The 21,412-nt window shown below is 37.5% G+C and overlaps 1 protein-coding gene across 15 annotated transcripts in view; it reads left to right on the plus strand.

Moving 5' to 3' along the window:
- The window catches only part of rap1gap2a (RAP1 GTPase activating protein 2a), a 125,555-nt gene that overhangs the window by 96,254 nt on the left and 7,889 nt on the right, over positions 1 to 21,412 (plus strand). For 3 of the 15 annotated variants that reach the window (XM_047820494.1, XM_047820491.1, XM_047820492.1), the window contains 15 exons: positions 4,115 to 4,150; positions 8,261 to 8,293; positions 10,571 to 10,603; positions 10,701 to 10,946; positions 11,519 to 11,622; positions 13,621 to 13,699; positions 13,944 to 13,997; positions 15,090 to 15,173; positions 15,253 to 15,353; positions 16,903 to 17,032; positions 17,206 to 17,361; positions 17,978 to 18,049; positions 18,136 to 18,222; positions 18,517 to 18,657; positions 21,089 to 21,232. In XM_047820494.1, the coding sequence (XP_047676450.1) occupies positions 4,115 to 4,150; positions 8,261 to 8,293; positions 10,571 to 10,603; positions 10,701 to 10,946; positions 11,519 to 11,622; positions 13,621 to 13,699; positions 13,944 to 13,997; positions 15,090 to 15,173; positions 15,253 to 15,353; positions 16,903 to 17,032; positions 17,206 to 17,361; positions 17,978 to 18,049; positions 18,136 to 18,222; positions 18,517 to 18,657; positions 21,089 to 21,232 (1,500 nt within the window). Of the gene's footprint in view, positions 1 to 443; positions 666 to 4,114; positions 4,151 to 8,260; positions 8,294 to 10,570; positions 10,604 to 10,668; positions 10,947 to 11,518; positions 11,623 to 13,620; positions 13,700 to 13,943; positions 13,998 to 15,089; positions 15,174 to 15,252; positions 15,354 to 16,902; positions 17,033 to 17,205; positions 17,362 to 17,977; positions 18,050 to 18,135; positions 18,223 to 18,516; positions 18,658 to 19,855; positions 20,200 to 21,088; positions 21,233 to 21,412 lie in introns of those variants that run through there. The other 12 variants (XM_047820496.1, XM_047820497.1, XM_027150630.2 and 9 more) reach the window with 9 other exon arrangements.

The following is a 21,412-nucleotide window of genomic DNA, read 5'->3' on the forward strand; positions in this document are numbered from 1 at the left end:
TGTGTGTGTGTGTGTGTGTGTGTGTGTGTGTGTGTGTGTGTGTGTGTGTGTGTGTGTGTGTGTGTGTGTGTGTGGACCCGAAAGGTGAACCTCCTGTGATGTGGTTTAGTGGTTTAGAATCTGTGTGTATATCAGCAGTTAAGAAGTTAGAAGTTGAAGCACAAAGGAACGTCTAATGAATTGTCTTATTTATAGCTTTAATTATGCTGTAGTGGAAAGAAGGAATGCTCCTGAACACAGAGAACACACCGGAGATGTTATTTCAGCAAAATTCATTACACTGCGTACAATTCAGTATCAGCAGCATTGTAAGCACTTACCAATAACAGCGTTGTCATGGTGCCGAAATGCTACCTTCACAACATTATGTAATACACCACAGGGCAATAGAAAAAATTTAACCCACACTCAGACTCCCTCATGTGGGAGGTTGTTCAGTGTAAGTGTAAGTGTAAGTGTGTGTGTGTGTGTATGTGTGTGTGTGTGTGTGTGTGTGTGTGTGTGTGTGTGTGTGTGTGTGTGTGTATGTGTGTGTGTTCTTCATGGCTATTTCCCCCTGATGATCTCAGCCCACGCTTGAAGACGGTGTAAATACAGGCGGTGTAAATAAAAGCTCCACGTCTCAAGCCCTGACTTGATCTTCAGAAGCTCTTAGTATGTCTCAGGTAACTTTATCTCCACTCCTGAAGGCAGAAATGTTTTAGTACTTTATTTGGTAGTTTTGTAGTCATGTCTATGCGATTTTATTAATTGTGCTTTAGCTGAATGGGTTCAGATTTCCTGTCTGTACAGAACATAGTGGTTTGTATTCTGGTACTCCACTGAATATGCTGTATAGAGTATGGATTATAGAGTGTGGCTAAAATACTATAGAGCTACAGGATTAGTGGATCTTACTAATTAGTCATACGAAGCATGCTACACATATATCTGATGCTAGCACTATCGACTGCAAGACAATTCAGAAAATCTAAGTACAGAAAATCTATTAGAAAATGAACAGAAAATGAATTTGAAACTTTATTCAAAATTTCTGTATTCTGTAAAGCTTTGATTTGGGACACTACACATAAAATGGAATTAAATTGAAGTCTTGAAGCTACTTCTTCACAAAAAATAGTCGAAATTCACAAATTAGCGCTTGATCTAGTTTTGACCGGATTTGGTACCATGTTCCCTGAATTCTTTGGCTGTTTTTGACTCATAAACATGCACGATCTGGTTTAGCGTATTGCTATATGCTGCTTTTATATGTATGTAAATATTTGACATTCAATATGGTTTCTGAGGACGTTTTAATCGAAACCTATGGCAGACGTTGTTCACTATCTCAATGGTACTCAAAACATTACGGATAGTAATTATCATTGATTTGTAAGCTCCGGGTTGTTGTTCTTCTTCACCTCCTTTTCTTTTAATCAAACTAATTCTGATCCAATACAGTGATCATATGTTCATATGCAGCTTGCATAACAAGGGTTTGTTGTGTGTTTTTAGGCGCCACTGCAGTAAGTCCCTCAGTGTATGTGTCATTAATCAGCTGTGGAGCAGACGCCGAGTCCACAGGGTGTATATAGAGATAAGGAGCCTTGGCACATAGATCCCTAGTGTCATTAATGCTATTATTTCTCAATCTTTCTGAAGGTTTTACCCTCCTGTCTGACATGACGTGTGCTAATTTTTTATACAGTATGTTCCTTTTTCTTGATCGTGATTCTCTGAGCAATGCTACTGTAGTTGGATAAAATCTCCAAGGTTATTCGGGCAGCTGTGGTGTCTTGTAGGTCTTGATTTGTTGACTTACTAAGCTGGAGGGAATTAATAATTAACCAGGCAACATTTGCTTCTCTCTTCACCTCCTCACAGCCCCTGACACCTGTTGGATTATTATACAGTACGAGCATCTTTAAGAACCCAGGAACATTTCTGCTGTAATGATCTCATAGGAGTTTTGAACTGGCTACGAGTTTCTTCATGATAAAGACAGCATTGAATCACCCAAGATTCCACTATTCAGAAGCCCTTTTTCTAATTGTTCATTTTTTATTTATTTTTTTTTACTGCATTTCCCTTGCAAATCACTGCATGCATTATGTAAATGTATAATGCAAGCAGGTGAATAGATTTACTATCTGTGTTCATTTGCTAGGCCGAACATTTTTCCAAAATAGCTGCATGTCTTTTTGTTTGCCTGCTAAGAATTTTCTCATTTGCAAAGTCAGCTAAAAGATTAGAATAGCTTTAAAAGCATTGCTGATAAAGAGGTTCATGTAACATCCTTATCCATGTAAAATGAATGAGTCAGATCTCCGGGGTAATAGGGGATCTAAAGGGGTCTGGGATCACTTTATAGGGATGTTAGGAGTTTAGAAGCAGACCTACACGGTGCTTTATTTGTAAAACACGAGGTACCAGAAAACCTTTGTTTGTCATATTTGATGTGTGACTGATGTGAGAATGCAATGATGCTGGGTTACTAGTGACCAATAGGTTATCAAGGAAATGAGCCATCTGCAACTTTGAAAGGGAGGTGAAACAGCATGAAATCTAGAATCACTTCACACTATAGGCAAATAATCTAGTGGCAAGTGTCCAGTGTCAGTTCTAATGAGGCATTACTGGGGTAGTAGTTAGTAGGTATTCAAAATTCATTTAGAATATGGGTGGATCTATGTGATAATAAAGGGTTCAGAATCACTTCCAAATAGATGATGACATACAGAGTGATATAGGTTGAGAATGACAATGACTAAAGAGGATGTGGGGTATAGTAAGCATTTGAGAATTACTTTATAATATGTCTGTATCTGTGTATGTGCTAATGCTGGTCCAGAGTAAATTCATCACTGAGGTGATGTGGTAGAATGGGACAGACATATACAGTAATGTAGAGTGATAGGGATCCAGAAACAGTTCTTAATGGGGAATCAATGGTATGGTAAAAAAAAATGTAAATCACTGTATATAGTCTGGCTGATCTGTGTACTGTATGTGCTAATGCTGGTCTAGAATCACTTCATAATTGAGGTACCTCAGTGGTGTGGTAGGTGGGACAGATCTATGGAGTGGTAGAGGTACAGAATCAAATTTAAATGGGTAACCTAAAGGGTGGGAGAGGTTTCAGAATCACTTCCTAATAGCGGCAGATATACAAGGTGATAGGGGTCCAGATTCAGTACACAATAGGCCATATTTGGTCTGGTAAGGGTTCTAGAATCATTGTATAATATGGCTAGATCTATGCATTTGCTACTATTGGTTTAGAATCACTTCAAAATTGAGGTACCTCAGTGGTGTGGTAGGATGGGGCAAGTTTAGAGAGTCATGCCATGGTAGGGGTCAAGAAACACATACACAAACACAAGGGGTTAACCTTTGGGTTGGTATGAGACATGAATCAATTCTTAATGTGGATATATGGGTTTTTAGTAGTCTAGAATCACTTAATAGTCAGGGTATATTTACGTGAAAGTAGGGGGTCCAAAGTCTGCTGTTGAATTTTTTTAGGTGGTAAGAGTCACAAAGCATTTCATAATAGTAATTATGAGTGCTTAGTAGTATGGAGTGCAGGATGGTTTTATTATATTAAGATCTGGTGTGGCACAGGTCCAGAATCAGTTCTTAATGGGTGATGTATGGGAGGATGAGGGGTGTTATGGAGCCATATCAGTGTGGTAGTATAGTATTGAGAGTCAGTTTATAATAGAACAAATCTCTTATGGAGTGGATCCATGGTGGGGAGGGGGTAGATCTACAGGGTGGTAGGGGGTCAAAAATCGCTACATTAATTGGACGAATGTACTGCTTGCTGATGGGGTTTAAGATTATATCCAAGTAATTCAATAGTGTAGTAGGGGGTCTAGTAAAGAGTCCCAAATACTGTGGACAGATCTATGCAGTGCTAGGTGGGTGTAGAATGACGCGATAATATGAATGGTACTAAGAGTCTTTGCCAAGGAAATTGTGGCGATCTTCCACTGCTTCATGAGCTCATTTTTCCACAAGAGTCTTTCTCATTCCCAAATCTAGATGTCACTAAGCAAACATTATCAGGAAGTAGGTTTGTGTATATATGTTTTGCATATTCTAATGTCCCTTTGTTTTTCTTTTTCAGTCTGCCGAGTTCTTCGACATGCTGGAGAGGATGCAGGTGAGCTTGTGTTGACTTCTTCAAGTTAATAAGGTTATGACATTATAAAGCTGCAAGCTACAAGATACACTTCAGGTGGATTTTCCGTTTTCCTTGGCTTTTAGCTCAAGTGTGTACAGTACATGAAGCCTGTCATTTTGAAAGCAGGTGACCAATTTTGTCCTCTAGTGCTGGCAGAGTGAAAGTGGTTTATCCAGCTGAGCAAGCATCAGGGAGGCTATCCATACCACCTTGATTGAATGATTGCACAGGAAGCCTTTATGTACCAGCTCTTTCAAAGCCGCATTGATCCGTCTAGTACTTTTCACAGTAGTGGGTGTCTAGTTAGTGGTGTGGAAATCTGGAAATCAAGTTTTTTAGCTCGTGAACAAGGATGACTCATTGACCTGAGACAACACTACCAAAAAACGACCGTGTATGCCAGAGGGGAGGGAGGCATGTTAGCCAGTAATGAAAGAACTTCAGATCAATATGCAGAACACTCTTTTCAGAGAGAAGATCAGCTAAGCTTTCTATCGTGTCCTGTGTACCATATGATGAACATATCGAACCAGATGCGGATGCTCGAAGGCAGACATCTCTTGAGTAGACGATCGAAGAGCCTGAGTTCGACGAAATTAAAAGCCGTGAGGATTTTGAGAAGCTTTGTAGTTTGTTTTGTGGCCTTATGCTTGTCTTTATGCCTTTTCTTAAGGTGGTACAAATGGAGTCCGGTTGAAAAAATGGCTTATGTATAAAAACAAATCAAATAATATCCTAAAAGCCAAATGTTTTAAGTTCTCAGAAGCATTTCATAGGTTTTGGTGAGGCATAAACGAGGCTTTAATGTCTAGCTCTATAAATTTCATGTGTCTGGGCATAAACTATTACCCTGAAGGAGTTTCATCAGACATCATAGGTCCTTTTAAAGAACAGAGGGAATTTTCTCAGGCATTGATCTCTGTAAATGAATTTTATTACGAACACCAAGCAGTCATTTATGTTCAGACGTGAAAAGTGCCAAGGTAGACATGTTAGGACAGTGCTGCAAGACAGTGATATGAACAAGTATAGGCCTCTATAGCTGTGTGTTTGGGTGTTGTATGTGGGAGCTTAGTGTAGGGAAAAACTAAATAAATATTCAAAGTTGAATGGTAGGAGAAGAAGAAGCTGATTTCTTGGTTAATTTCTTAGTTCCTAATGAAATATACTGCACTAATAGACATTAAAATCAATTCATAAGAGCAGATTTTATACTATTTTAGATTTTTCACCATGTACAAGTGTGTATATTGCATAATAACAGAGATTATATCATATAATACAACCCAACTGTATTCTGCCATGCAGTTCATTTCAAACTCTCTTATTACAAACTGGGAATAGAGTGGCACGCAACACAAATTATTTACACCAGACATGAAAGCCAACATTTGATATAAAATATATTAAAGTATAAATGAGGAGCTTGCTGCCAGATAATTAGCATCAACAGGATTAAAGGATTACTGTAATAATCAACAAAGTATTGCTTTGTTTATTGAGATTTAAAATTACTTTCTTTATTACAAAAACCCCAAACAAAAAAAATGCAGAATCTGTTCTTTCTTTCTTTCTTTCTTTCTTTCTTTCTTTCTTTCTTTCTTTCTTTCTTTCTTTCTTTCTTTCTTTCTTTCTGTTTTAGCCTAAATCAAGAGAAAAACAATGATTGAAAATCAACTATGACTGTTATATCTGATATCAATAGGTACAAAGCAGGTGGTTAAATGTTCATGTACAGGAAAGCATATATAGCGCCTATATGAACAATCCACATAGCTAGAGTCTTGGTGTATTATGCAAAGCTCAAAGACATGCTTCAGGAAAGTCTAAAGTGTAAGAAAGTCAGTTATCATGTTATCTGGTCATGTTTCCTTCCTGACTAACTAACATAAACTGAAAGACTTCCTTAGCTTCCAATACAGATATATTAACCTACATTTGCATGTGATTTTTTTCCCAGAAGCTCGAGTCTTTGGTGTAAGAAGCACAGACCCCTGCTAAGTAGCAATATGGCCACAGACTGAATTCAAGCTGTTTTGTCTAAACTGTATTAAAAGAGACACTTATGAAGATGGCTCCCACCATTATCTCCTATTATCTCCTAAACTGTGGTTTCCCAACCCCTCTGTTGGATATCTACCGGCCTGCAGAATTCACTTCCTGTCTAAAACCAACACACCTGCTTTATGTCTATTATCCGTAGCTTCTGTATATCAGGACAAGGTCGAGGGTCATAGATTACAAGGGTTCAATACTTCACTGGTAGAAAAGAAAATGTTCTGCCTCGAGGGATGGTAACAGTTAACGGTATAATATAGGGATTGTGTGTTCAGAAAAAGGTACAAAAATAGATACAAAAGTAGAAGGAACCCTTGAGGAGAATACTGCGAAGGGAAGCTAATAATAGACTAAGTACACGTTGTCCCAAAAATGACATGAAAGAATTTCATTTAATTAAAATTTTAGTGTTGATTGTAATTTTATGGTTTTATCCTTCCTATCTAATATCTTGACCAGAGATGGAAAACAATGGAGTACTTCATTTTTATAGTTAAATACTGATTTACTTTATTGAGTACTTCTGAAGCAGGGCTGTCAAGTGTCACGCATTGAGAGTGACAGTCACTCATTCCGGTCTTTTGTCACACTCTCCCGCCATACATCGTATTTCTCAAGTAGAAAAAACTTTTTGATTATTTATCATATATTTAATATGCCGCAGCACCCAAAACGTATCAGTCCGGAATCAAGGAATCAAGCGTGTCTCAGTTTTGAGTCAAGCCTGACACATATCAGCCAATCAAAAAAAAAGAGGCTACACAACAGCCAATCAGAAAATAGCACTATCTGGGTAAGATTTAACGCAACAACCAATGGGAAAAAACATTCATTAGAGAGGGTACAGTATTTTCGATGGTCGGTTTGAACGAAATCTCAAAATGAAACAATCATGACACTAAATATGGCTGGGCTTTAGCCGAACTGTTTTAAATGGGAGCGGCATTACAAATGATAAAGGAGTCCAAAAAGGCAACAAACACTTACAATAAACAACACCAGTCATAATCTCTCTCTCTCTCTCTCTCTCTCTCTCTCTCTCTCTCTCTCTCTCTCTCTCTCTCTCTCTCTCTCTCTCTCTCTCTCTCTCTCTCTCTCTCACACACACACACACACACACACACACACACACAAACACACACACACACACACACACACACACACACACACACACACACACACACACACACACACACACACACACACAAATTAATAAATGGAAATTAAACTAATACTTTGTATTTGGTTAAATTGCGGTCAGCGATCCTTACCAAACACAACAACTCTCCCATTATTGTTTTGTCTGTCTTCAAAACTTGAGAGCCCTGCAGTTATCCATGTGCAGATGAAGATATTCTGTATAAGCTACCAGACAGCAGTGTGGAACTCACCTCAGTAACATGCTACACTATACAAAAAAGAGGCACCTCCTTTATTTCTGTAGAAGCCTCAGTTATCCAATTTGCTAATGTCAACTGGCTAATTTGAACTGAACAAAATTAGCATGATTTCTTTGCCAATATCAAGTTAGACTAGCACCGATTCTAGTAGATCATTTCTATTAACAGTTCTCGGCAGGAAATAAAATTCTGGCTAATGGTAAATTACTAAAAGTAAAAAGTAGATATTCCTGATGCTAATTCAGTTCATTTGCAAACTATGCGGCCATGACTAGCAAAACGGTTGAGTTCATCTTCTAACTCGGTTCTAGCTCAAAAATGATCAGTTAAAACTAATCACTTGCTCATTTACTTTTTAATACTTATTTAAACTATTTAAACGTTTTGCATATTAACTGAGCACACTTTTGTGCTGGACACTTCCTCTTTTACATGAGTCAGAATTTGGCAGATGCTTGTTTGTTTAAAATGTAATTGATCTTATCTGTTATCACGACTGACTGACTGACTGACTGACTGACTGTCGCTGACGTAAATGCAGGTGTGGAGACTAGCACATTGTGTTGTCCTGTGGTTTCTGGTTAACACCCTTTCTTTTTGCATTTTCTAACGCAACCATGGATCACTACAGCTTCCTAAATATGAGGAAACTAAGAAGCACAAGGTGTGGAGAGTGTATATGTGTGTTTGTATCTGCATGTGCATGTGTGTCTGTTCTCTGTATTTGTGCATCTGTATATATATATAAACACACATACATATATATCAGAGTTTCCACTAAGCGATATAACAACAACAATAATAATAATAATAATAATAATAATAATAATAATAATAATCTTCTACTTTAGGCTTTTCCCGTTAGGCGTCACCAGAGTGAATCATCTGTTTCCACATAACTCTAAACTTGGCATCCTCTACTTTAACACCAATTAACTTCATGTCCACATTTAACACATCTTTACTGTATATCTCCTCTTTGTCCTTCCTCTTGACCTCTTACCTGGCAGCTCCATCTCCAACATCCTTCTACCAATATAACCATCTCCCTCCTAATCTAGTCTCTCTGACCTTGTCCCCGAAACAGCCAACCTGATCTGTCGCTCTGATGTGCTCTTTCCTAATCCTGTCCATCCTCATCACTCCTAAAGAGATCCTCAAAATCCTCATCACTGCTAGCTCCATCTCTGCCTCATGTCTTTTTCTCATTGCCAACCCATAGTCTCTAACCCATAATAACACAATTAAGTCAAAGTTAATTTTTTTCTCTTGTATATTTGCCCTGGAAAATTCTCTTTCCATTCGAGTCTAAAAGGACAGTGTCAGGGAAGGTTAAGCGCCTTGCTCAGGGGCCCAACAGTAGCAGCTCGGCAGTGCTGGAGCTTAAATCTCCACCTTCTAAACAGCAACCCAGAGCCCTAACCACTTGAGCTACCACCGCCCCTGTTAAATACTAATATTTAGGTGTTGTGCTATATCATGTTAGTATATTAATTTACACTAATATACAAATGACAGAAGTATCAAGGATGTAACAGCGAGCCAAATAGAGGACACGTTAAAAGAGACGCGTAAAAAAAATAAATAATTTCACAGACAAAGGAATTTAGGCTGGCAGCTTTCTGGTTCGTGTTAAGATTTTTCAGAACAATTTTTGATTTTATCTGACATTTGAATTTGATTAAAATTTTTAGCAGTCAAAAACCGGTATTTACCGGATAACGGAAACTCTGAGATGTGATGTATATCCTGCTCACTTTGTTGCTTTTTTTATATTGCTGCAAGTCATTTACTCAGTAAAGCTTTTGAGAACGAACGAGATCTTGGCCTCGGGTTACCTTCAAATTAAATATCTCCGCTGAATATCTTCCACATCCCGATGTGATAAAGGTCAAGAGCGAAAGCTGTACTAGAACAGACTGAAATGTCAAAGAAGAACACAGTGCAAGCGCAAACTGACTGATGTTCATGCTCTATTAGTAACACATGGAAAAAATGCTTGGTTTTGTTGGTTGTGTGTGTGTGTGTGTGTGTGTGTGTGTGTGTGTGTGTGTGTGTGTGTGTGTGTGTGTGTGGTGTGTTATGGGGAATGTCATCTGCTTACTGGATAATATTGCACACCTATAATAATGCTATTAATTAAAGAGATGAGGTACAACAACTTACTGAGGTGCTACTTTCTTGTTACTCTCTTACATTTAGAGGATTTTATCATTTTAGATAAATAAAAGAAGTTATTTCATTTGTAGCATTGCTAGTATATATATGTATATATATACATTTCGTAATGTATATATATATATATATATATATATATATATATATATATATATATATATATATATATATATATATATATATATATAGGCTTATATATGTAGTTATATATACATTTTAACAAAAACCTAAGCTTTAAAATAACATTAAATTTGATTAAAATGCTGTATGTCTGAAAGTTTGTTATCGATCTGTGATTTCTTTGCGATTTTATCATGTCGCTGGTGCTGGAGTTGACTCGGTTTAGTTTGTAGTAAGGTAGCAGCCATAAAAATGTCTGTGACGCTTCTTTGCTGTCTCGTCAGCATCATAACAGAGAAGTTAAAGCGCTTACACTCTCACAAGTGACAACAATCAATGACTAAAAAAGACAAACACTGTAATAAGACAGAAATTTAGCCAACAGTACGGAGTGTGTAAACGAATCATGAAACACGAAACCAGTCAATTAGCAGTAATGCCGTTTACCCGTAAACAGATTAGGTTACAAATGTAACAAATGTCCTACTGTAGATGGAGCATCTTTCAGCAAAATGAATTCTAAAAATAAATTATATAAATGAAATTTGAAATCTTTATATTATAGTAATGTTTTCTCAAGGTTTTTAGTTTATAATTATTTAAAAAAAAACAAAAAAAAAACCTTTTTCTTTCTTCCTAACAGGACGACTACATCCCGTACCCCAGGATAGAGGATGTGAGTTTTACCAACATCACCACCATCATATGACTTCATATTCATTTCCTTTCACTCTCTTTCAGCATCAGCATCATCCTCCTGTTGTTTTCTTCAGGTGCTGGAAAAAGGAGGACCGTACCCTCAGGTGATCCTGCCGCAGTTCGGAGGTTACTGGATCGAGGACGGAGAGGCTCCTCTGGGAACCCCAACATCCTCAGACAGCAGCTTCTGTGACGAAGAAGAGGCCGATGGCACAGAGCCAGGTGGAGAAGGAGGAGGAGGAGGAGAAGGTGGAGGCTTTGGATACAGGCTGGAGAGCAACAGTACAGCACGAGCGTACCGTAGACACTTTCTCGGAAGAGTGAGTAGAAGTCAAATTTGACTTAAACGACCGTCATTCTTAAATAAATCATAAGAAATAATTCCTAAATAAACGCCCAATTTGCATTCTCATGAATATTCATGAAACCTTGCAGTCCTTACACGAGGTTATAGAAATGCTCACTGGACATTTTTACGGTTCCATAGTTTATTTGATTTTTTTTGTTTAAACCAAGCAATTAACTCAAGCAGACCTTCTCCGAGATCTGAAAGGTCACCATTTCTCACAGTAAGAAAGTCACCTGTCTTTATTTGAAGCGTTTTTCTACTAGGAGCATTTAGTCTTGAGAAAGAGCTTGAAAGAAATGTGAGAAAATGACACAGAACATCAAGCTGAACTGGATGTGAAATCAGCAGTTCGGAAAATGAACCGCTTTCTCCTCATGTCTATTAGTGGAGAAGATATGGAGGAAGCTGGTGAGGAATTCAGAAAATGAAATGAAGCCTGAAAATTTGAAACATATCTCTCTCTCTTTCTCTCTCTCTCTTTCTCTCTCTCTCTATCCATCTATCTATCTATCTATCTATCTATCTATCTATCTCTCTTTTCAGGAGCACATGAACTATTATTGCACAGCCAGTAGTTTGGGAAACCTCATTATGTCTTTAAAGCATGAGGAGGCTGAAGGTCAGGAATTCCTTCGTATTATGCTCAGGTACAACACACACACACACACACACACACACACACACACACACACACACACACACACACACACACACACACACACACACACACACACACACTAATTTGCATTCTTTCCATATTTCCTGAACACATCTCCACACGTACTGTACATTTGCATTTACAAACATCAGACAGAATGAATCAGGACGCTGTTAGTTGTAAACACGATCCAGGAATGACGGCGTAACGACTTAAAGGACAAGATGTATATCCAGGAAAGCCCATGTCTGAACAGAAGCTGATACAGGGCTGAAAAAGATACTTTTAAAGTTGTTAGGATTGCTAAATGTTAGAACAGTGAAGTATAATCTTGTTAACCATTTTTACTGCTACACTGGTGTTCCGTTCCACTGGCAGATTAGAAACTGACTTATGAGACATTTCCAACCAGTAAAGAACTGAATGACGTTCTGTCTGTGAGTCTGATCTGTAATGAGTCAGGACTCTGTTGGCTTTCAGTGTGACATGTGTGTTTCCCTCTGTTGATAATTTTAACCAGAATTTTAGTGGTTGAAAAATAAACACCTTTAGATTTGAGCTGCTTATGTGCAAACACTTGGAGCATCTCAAATGGGTTTGATATCAACGTTTACTCTGAGGATACATACATTTGTGTGGAAAAACTAATCATGTATGTTTTTTGGAACTTTTCTATGAATATATTTATATAATAATATACTTCCTACAAATATATGAATGTAGGTAAAAACAGAAATGCTTCAAAGAAAAACTACAAATTCTTAAAGTCCCGAGTGTCTACTTTCGTATAAGTTTCATATTAACACCACTTTGGAGTGATACATGATGAACACATGTCATCATCAACAGAAAGAAACAGGAAGAAAATCTAGGGACAAAATATTTAAAGGCTGAATTTTTATAATAAAGAGAAAAATCCATACATTTCATAATAATCCTCAAACTCATGATGTAATTAATTACACAGATTAAAGAGAATTGGAAATGTATTATATATAAAATGCGTCTTGCTTGAGCTTGATGACGAAAAGAATGACGGTTTATGAGCCGTGTTTTGAAGTATGAAAACTCTGTATGTCATAAGCTATAAAAGGGGAAATACCTACAGGAAAAGACTGACTGGTTGTTTCTGTAATTATAGAGTCTGTCTGTAACTGAACAAAGCCGTAATAACCGGGTTTAAGGGCAGCGTTTATAAGGTTACGTAAGCCCTTTGTGACAAGTGACATAAAGTGGTGTCAGCTGTCGAAGACGAATGACAATTTTGATGTCAAATTTTGTTCCTATGTTTGCGTGTCATGACAGTTAACGTTGTAACTCGACATGCTTTTATTATGTCAGAGTCACAAACCCTTCCTGGGTTCCTGATTCATTCTGATGCTCCACTCCATATAGACACCCTGTAGATTTCGATGGTTTTCACAATGTACATGTTTGCCATGGTCCGAATGCTAGCATGATTGATCCTGTTGAACCCCTGCAGAGTTGTTCAGGTTTGCTACACAAACATTGTTGCATTTGCATTCATCTTACATCATTACATACGTGTATGGAGAACACGACCATATCCACTTGTATTATAATTATCGTTGTGCTATTATATTATGCACGGTAAGGTAAGTCTCATCTGTGTCTCACAATGTTCTCCTGTCACTCCTGCTCATGAATGTTGTGGAAACTAATAATGTTATTAGCTAAAACACACACACACACACACACACACACGCACACACACTTCTCAAAAAGAGTTTTTGCTTTCACATTTGCTGTGTACACAAGAACTACTTCTGTATTAATAATGACTCAGCGATCATCTCAGGACTTCCTTTCTACTGTCACCACAAAACAATTTCAAATGAACTTGAAGTCTTTACATAAAGATTCTGTCTTCATTTCGTAATCTCTCAGGTCAAAAAAAAAATGTCTGTCTTCATTTTGTAATCTCTCAGGTCAAAAAAATGTCTGTCTTCATTTCATAATCTCTCAGGTCAAAGACAAAGACACTTCATGACAGGATTCCACTGGAGGGACTGCACCAGCTTCCCAGTGTTCCTCAGATAGCCAAGGTGTGTACAGTATCATCTATTGACTTTACTGAAGTGTGCAGTTCTGTATAACATGTATATTTAAATTAATTCATATAATATACACTAACATGTAAAGTAACTGTGCAGTAATATTTGCCAAAATATTATTATTTTTGCTTTCTGTAGAGGTTGTGTTAGTAAGTTTTGTGTTATAAATATTAGGGCCAAAACTGTATGCATCCAACTGTACAGTATTTGTCTAATGGCATGTGCTGTGTTTCAGCTGCTTTGTGATGACGTCACAGGTCTGAAGTTTAATCCTGTCCTTTACCCAAGGGTGAGTGTGCTACTGAAAATCCATATATTTTTAATGAAAACCCATTTTTATTAAAACGAATCTATCTATCTATCTATCTATCTATCTATCTATCTATCTATCTATCTATCTATCTATCTATCTATCTGTCTGTCTGTCTGTCTGTCATCTATCTATCTATCTATCTATCTATCTATCTATCTATCTATCTATCTATCTGTCTGTCTGTCTGTCTGTCTGTCTATCTAACTATCTGTCTATCTGTCTGTATGTATGTATCTAGCTAGATAATTAATACAAGGTTATTTCAGCAGTGTTCATTTAACTAGCTAGGTAAATATGCTGACAGGTAGCTAGCTAGCTTGGTTGTAATGTAGCTAGGCTGTAAGCTAGATAGCTAGCTAGCTAGATAGATTAGGTAAATCTACTGTAGCTTATTTTTAGCTTGTTGCCTACCTAGCTGTATACCTACATATTTATTTTGCTAGCTAAATTAACACTCCTAAAATGACTAGCTGTATGTCTGTCTGTCTATCTACATATCTATCTATCTATTACTACCTACCTACAGTACATATCTCTCTCACATCTAGCTAAAATGAACACCACTTAAAGTACTAGCTAGTTAGCTAGATATGTATAGTTCTAACTTTAGGGATGTTAATTTGAGTCTAGAACTTTCTCAGGTTCTACCTGCTGATTTTTTTTTTTGTCATGAGGCGAATGGGGTCGTGGTTCTGCTCTGTTTACAGTGCTCACTGCACTGCACTACTCAGGACATCTGGGCTAATGTGTGTGTACCCCAGGGTGCTGTAAAGTCCATCTGCTTCTCTAATGCCCACAGGCTCATTCTCTCTCTCTCTCTGTGTGTGTGTGTGTGTGTGTGTGTGTGTGTGTGTGTGTGTGTGTGTGTGTGTGTGTGTGTGTGTGTGTGTGTGTGTGTGTATGGATGAGTGTTTCAGCATTGCCCAGCTCATCTCTGGACCCCATTTGGTCTCTCAGCTCCAGCCAGCACGGATCCCTTCTTGAATTATAAAGAGCCCTGTCACACACATATGCTCTTCCTGCTGGCTCTGTTTCTCAGTCGCTGTCTGCTTTTTTCTCGTCCCTCAGGCCTCGCAGCTGATAGTCGGCTTTGACGAGCACGAAGTCAATAACACCTTCAAGTTCGGGGTCATCTATCAGAAGTTTGGCCAGGTGAGTGAGACAGACGTTATATTCAGAAGCATTCAGATTAATGATGGGAAAAGTTTCATCAAATTTTTTTCTGCTTCAGACGTCTGAAGAAGAGTTGTTTGGGAATAACGAAGAGACGCCGGCATTCGCCGAATTTCTCAGTGTGTTGGGAGATACCATAGAGCTGCAGGATTTTAAAGGGTAACTCGACTTCACAGTGCAACACACACAACTAAGTAAACATAAGATTTTAGTAAAAAAAAAAAAAATTGCACGCAATATTAATCAAAACTCTAATTCAAACAGTCACTGCTTCTAGCTCATCTATGAGGTTAATAAAAAATCCATCTCACTCAAAACACTTTGAAAAAATATCTACTTGTTGGCAAATCATTGAAACAAAAATTTATTTTAAAATATTACAATTGTGACCTGATGTCTTTTATATTGACTTTTATCATTTATGCCTTATATAATCTTTGATCAACTGATTCAATAATAATAATAATAATAATAATAATAATAATAATAATAATAATAATAATAATAATAATAATAATAAAAACATTCGTATTCATCTAACTGTATAAAAGTTATTATAATATTTAACACTATAAATTTTCCTCATTTCTGTTTATTATTGCGTATTAGCTCTGGTGCAGATCACAAGAAGCGAATTTCACAAAGATTTTGATTGAAGTCTGGGTTGATCGATGTCATTGGGAGCAAGCTGGAAATTATGATTTATTTGTTTGTTTGTTTGTTTATTTTTGCCAAACAAATCCTCAAAGGGAGGTTCAGGCTTCTCTGGATTTTTCATTAAGAATCTAAATCTCCATTCAGATTTGGGTGAGTTGTCTCGTAACCTGAAAGTCCAAACTTAAAAAAATAAAGCGCTGACCTGTGCATGGACTGGAAACCATCTGCTCCACCATGTTTTCAGAGATGGCTTGAGGAGACGGTCTCTGTCTAAAATCTTGAGAAAATCAAATAAAGTCGAGTCAAAAACACAAAAATACGGTTTAACGAAACAAAGTCTCAATTTTTTTTTTCTAAAAGTGTGTGTTCTGTTCCTCCAAAATTTAGACAATATCAGGATTTTGACACATGTGTAATATTAGAATATGTATACTGGTTTCTATCCCCTTATTTGTGATCTGTCTTTCTCCTTTAAACTTTATTTAGGCATTCGTGTCATTTATGTCATGTAGCCTCTGCTTTTTTGTTCTACTTACTTTGTTTTTGTTTTCGGTGTGTTTTTATTTTTATTTTTAGTTGTTGTGGCTGTTTTAAAACCAATAAAGAATATTAATAAAAAAAAAACAAATAAGCAAAAACAAAGCGCAGACACTGAAGACGATTTCTGAACATCTCCATACAAAATATTTATTTCATTTTATTTCATTTTATACAACAGAGCAATCTAGGGTTAAGGGCCTCGCTCAGGGTGGCAGTGGTAGCTTGGTGGATGGACCACAACCTTTCGATTGCTAGACCAACACCATAACCACTAGGCTACCACATCCCCAGGCCAGTTTAACATATCACAGCTCACACAGATCAAAGTCCCAGACAAGTCCCTGTGTGAATTACCATTTAGAACAAGTGCATCGATATTATAACCCTTTATTTATTTTGTTTGTTGATTTCTGACTCATCAGAATTCAGAACTGAACAAGAATGTTTAAAACCTTTTGACTGTGTGAAGGTGTAACATCATAGTGTCACATCATTTCCTATTTGGCTCCAGGTTCCGTGGCGGTCTGGACGTGTCTCATGGACAAACAGGAACTCAGTCGGTCTACACCGTTTTCCGAAACCGAGAAATCATGTTCCACGTATCGACTAAACTTCCCTTCACGGAGGGAGATGTCCAGCAGGTAGATGCACAGAACTCAGATCAGAGAGCTTTGTTTGTTTGTTTTCCAGGAGACGCTTGAGAAAGTTTTCCTGTGTAAGAAAGACGATGGTGTAATGTCTTCTTGCTAGACGTTCGAGCTGATGTAACACCATTTTTGAGAAGTAGAGCCGTTTTCTGCTTTATATGTTGCAGCTACAGAGGAAGAGACACATCGGGAACGACATCGTGGCTGCGGTTTTCCAGGAAGAACCCACTCCGTTTGTACCTGACATGATCGCGTCTAACTTCCTCCATGCCTACGTGTTAGTTCAGGCTGAAAACCCCTGTACTGATCACACAACATACAAGGTACTGAACGCTCAGGACATCCCTTAATTAATAAACAAATCATAACTTATTAGCTGGGACAATGTTTAAGTGAACATTTGCACAGTTGCATGTTTTGGTTGCCTTGGAAACCGTATTTAATCCTAAATTATGACAAACTAGTTAGTATTAAAAAAATAAGTAATTGTTTGAATTACTAGTTTCCACTTTTCTGTATTTTGCTTGCTTTCCTCTAACAAAAATGAACAACTCAAACAAAACAACAGGCTGTTTTTACTTTTTAATATTAAATATATTAATATAATATTAAAAATATGTGTTTAATTCTATTTTTTATGTTAATTATATATGTATTTTCCTGTACAAGTTAATTTAGTTTGAGCACAATGTCCTTTCTTTTCAAACTGAGACACTTCAGAAAATATGACATCACAGTGAGCGTCGATTCTTCCTTTTTTGTGGGATTTATTTTCAGAAGTAAATATTCTATTGCAGTAGATTTAAGAGAGACTTTCCCCATAGTCAAAACCCAACTCTGGAACTATTAGAACTGTTAATCTTACATGTCCTTGAGTTGACCTTTTAACCCAGATGTGCCAGATGTGTTCGTAATCTATGTTTCTGATTCATGCCCCAGGTTTCCGTCACGGCTCGAGAAGATGTCCCACCGTTCGGCCCTCCTCTACCGAATCCTGCCGTTTTTAAAAAGGTGATCACGTGATAAAAGCATCTTCATGCATGATTCTGGACGATGAAAACGATACTCATACTGGTTTTTTTATACCCACGTCACAGGGCCCAGAGTTTCGTGAATTTCTGCTCACAAAACTGATCAATGCCGAGAACTCTTGCTACAAGTCTGACAAGTTTGCCAAGCTGGAGGTGAGCGAAAGAAACACTGCATGTTTATCAGCAGCTGCAGTCTAAATCCTAGCAGATGCATTCATTAGATTTATAGTAAGCGGTGGGATTATTTTTTCATTAGATGAGCAGGTGATGTTAGCTCATGAATCGTCAATTTATTACAAACTCTACACAGAGTCTATGTCGATATGAAATTAGTTGATAAAACAGAATAAGTAAAGCAAAAAAAAAAATTAAGGAAATTAAACAACTACTGTGTGTGTGTGTTTGTGTGTGTGTGTGTGTGTGTGTGTGTGTGTGTGTGTGTTTCAGGGACGGACGCGAGCAGCGCTCCTGGATAATCTGCATGATGAGCTGCACAGACAGACCCAGGCCACGATGGGAGTGGGATCATCCACAGGGGAAGATAAACTAGAGAATGGAGCACATGGAGGTCTTCTGGAGTCCTTTAAGGTGAGTCCGATTATTACACTAATCCTAGAACAATCAGTTAATGTACGGAAATCCTTTCAACAGAGATCTGGAGAACTAATATTAAAGTTGTGGTGTGTAACTTAAAATAAATCTCACACTCTCAAAGGAAATGTAAACAAACTGCTGCTTGTTTTTGGTTATCTGACTGAAATTAAACTTTCACTTAGATTTTTCAAGCCCTGGAATAAACTCCGCCCCTATCTAGATCAGGACTAGATCACACTAGTTAAGTTTATAAATAATGTGGTATGTACATTATATGATTATGTACTGTATATACAGAGATATGGCTTGGTGATTAGTATGTTTTCCTCATACCTCCGAGGTTGGGGGTTCAGTTCCTGCCTCCCGCCCTGTTCTCTGGTTCTCTTGTTTCCACCCCAAAGTCCAAAGTAGGCTGATTGGCATTTCTTTAGTGTGTGTGTGTGTGTGTGTGTGTGTGTGTGTGTGTGTGTGTGTGTGTGTGTGTGTGTGTGTGCCCTGTGATGTCTTGGCATCCTGTTCATCCCGTCGGGTCCCGTGATACACTCCAGAGGAAGAGAATGGCATTTGAACCACAACACTGGGCAAACAGGAAGTCTGGAAGTTTTATAAATTTATAAATAATATTTGTCAGCCAAGTAAAGTATATTAATTAAACTCAACTCAATACACTGTTTCTTAATACTAGATAACGTTCTCTCATTCTCATATTTACTCTTATACAATGTTGCCCCTTGTGGCAGAAGTTGGTATAACATGCTAATTGTTGACTAAATGTTAAGCGCATTAAACATTCACAGGTTTAAATATTAATATATTCTCCGATTATATATACCCTAGTTTCATACACTCAAATATTCTGGAAGATTTTATTTAAGGGTTTTGCATGTTATAATGAAATCCAACTGAATTCATAACCACACTTGACCTGGATCGTTTAATTCGGTATCTCACCAGAAAGCTTCTGAACTTCAGAGATCTTTGGTAGGTAGAACTGTAGGTAGTTTCTCATATAATGTCTGTGCAAAATAAAACCACATAATTAATTAATGAATAATCAGGTAACCATAGCAACGGTAAAATGTAAAATTGTGCACCTTGAGCTTGAAAAGAAAATTTGTGTGTGTGTGTGTGTGTGTGTGTGTGTGTGTGTGTGTGTGTGTGTGTGTGTGTGTGTGTGTGTGGCTGTTTGCAGGAAGTGTGCAGGTGTGTGTCTGGTATTGCACCACAATCCCACATTGCTCAGGCCGTGTTGATTTGCGTAGCAGCCATCACTGTCCTCTACCACATCCAGCTGACACAGACCCTCACTGCTTGACCCAACATCACTAAATACACATAACAAAACATGCCATTTGTTTGCCACATTTTCCTTGTGAGCTTGGCCTTGTGCATACTCATGCCTAATTTTTAACTTTTGCATAAAATGTGTATCATGACATGTTAAGGAATTAATGCAGATATGATTGTGAAGTGAGAATGTGGTCACAAAAAAAAAGAACCAGAATGAGATGGAAATAAAGTCATTTTCGATCCAGAGGACATCGTGTCGTATCTGATTGTGTGTCATTGCGGTTATCGTAGGTCTGTATGGCTACATCTGCTGGCTGGATTTGGTAGTCATGTGTAACCTTGGCTTTTCTGTGCGTTGAGTCACTTTGCTAACGACACAGAGGCTTTGCTATTTTTCAAATGCACAAAAGTCCTGAAGTGTGTTCTCTTAAGAGTTCTGGGTAGCTTGTGTTGTCCTGTGAAGGGAACGTGAAATAAGGAAAAAAAAGTTCATGTTCAAATTAAAAGTGTGAGTTAGCTGAATTATTATGTTAATCATTTTTTTTTACTTTAGATGAAATTTACTTGTTTATCGTCTCAGAATTCAGACGTTCTGATTCAAAAAATTTAAAATGTTAACACAAAATTCTGACTTTTTAATCTCAAAGTTCTGACTTATTTCTAAAAATTCTGATTTATTATTCAAAAACTTTGACTTACATTCAAATTTTGACTTTTTACGTTTAAATGCTTACATATCTGAACATTTTGAGATTTATTACGTCAAATGCTTTTATGCTAATCTTAAATTTTGAAAATATTTGAAAATATTGCCATTTAATTATTTTTAAAAATGGCAAATTCTGAAGTTGTATCTCAAAATTCAGATTTATTTTCTAAAAATTCAGACTTATTATTCCAAAACTTTGACTTCACATTTAAAATCTTAAAATCACATTTTTATGTTTGAATGCTTAATTATTATCTGGAGTTTGTTTATTTTAAATTGGTTTGATTATTTTAAATTTATGATCCTGGCCACTTTATCATTCAGTTTAAGGAATTAGTGCACTCACTTTCTGTTTCTTTGATGAACTTCTAATTCCCTCTCTCTCTTGCTCTCTCTTCCTTTATTCTTCTTTGTCCCGTGTCTCAGAGGGCCATGCGGGTGAGGAGTCACTCCATGGAGACGATGGTGGGTTCTCACAAACACAAAGCTGCATCAGGAGGAGTTCCATCCAGTATGAGTGGAGGCGGGCTACCTCAGAGCAGTGCTGAGTGCACAAAGAGTACATTCACGGTGAGAGAGAGAGAGAGAGAGAGAGAGAGAGAGAGAGAGAGAGAGAGAGAGAGAGAGAGAGAGAGAGAGAGAGAGAGAGAGAGAAACAGGTAGAGACTGAGGGAGAGGTAAAGAGAGATATAGAGCAAGCGAGAGAGATAAAGAGAGAGAGAGAGAGATGGAGAGAGAGGGAGAGGGAGA

Source organism: Tachysurus fulvidraco, chromosome 11 (assembly GCF_022655615.1).
Source record: "Tachysurus fulvidraco isolate hzauxx_2018 chromosome 11, HZAU_PFXX_2.0, whole genome shotgun sequence".
In the NCBI taxonomy this organism is placed as follows: Eukaryota; Metazoa; Chordata; class Actinopteri; order Siluriformes; family Bagridae; genus Tachysurus; species Tachysurus fulvidraco.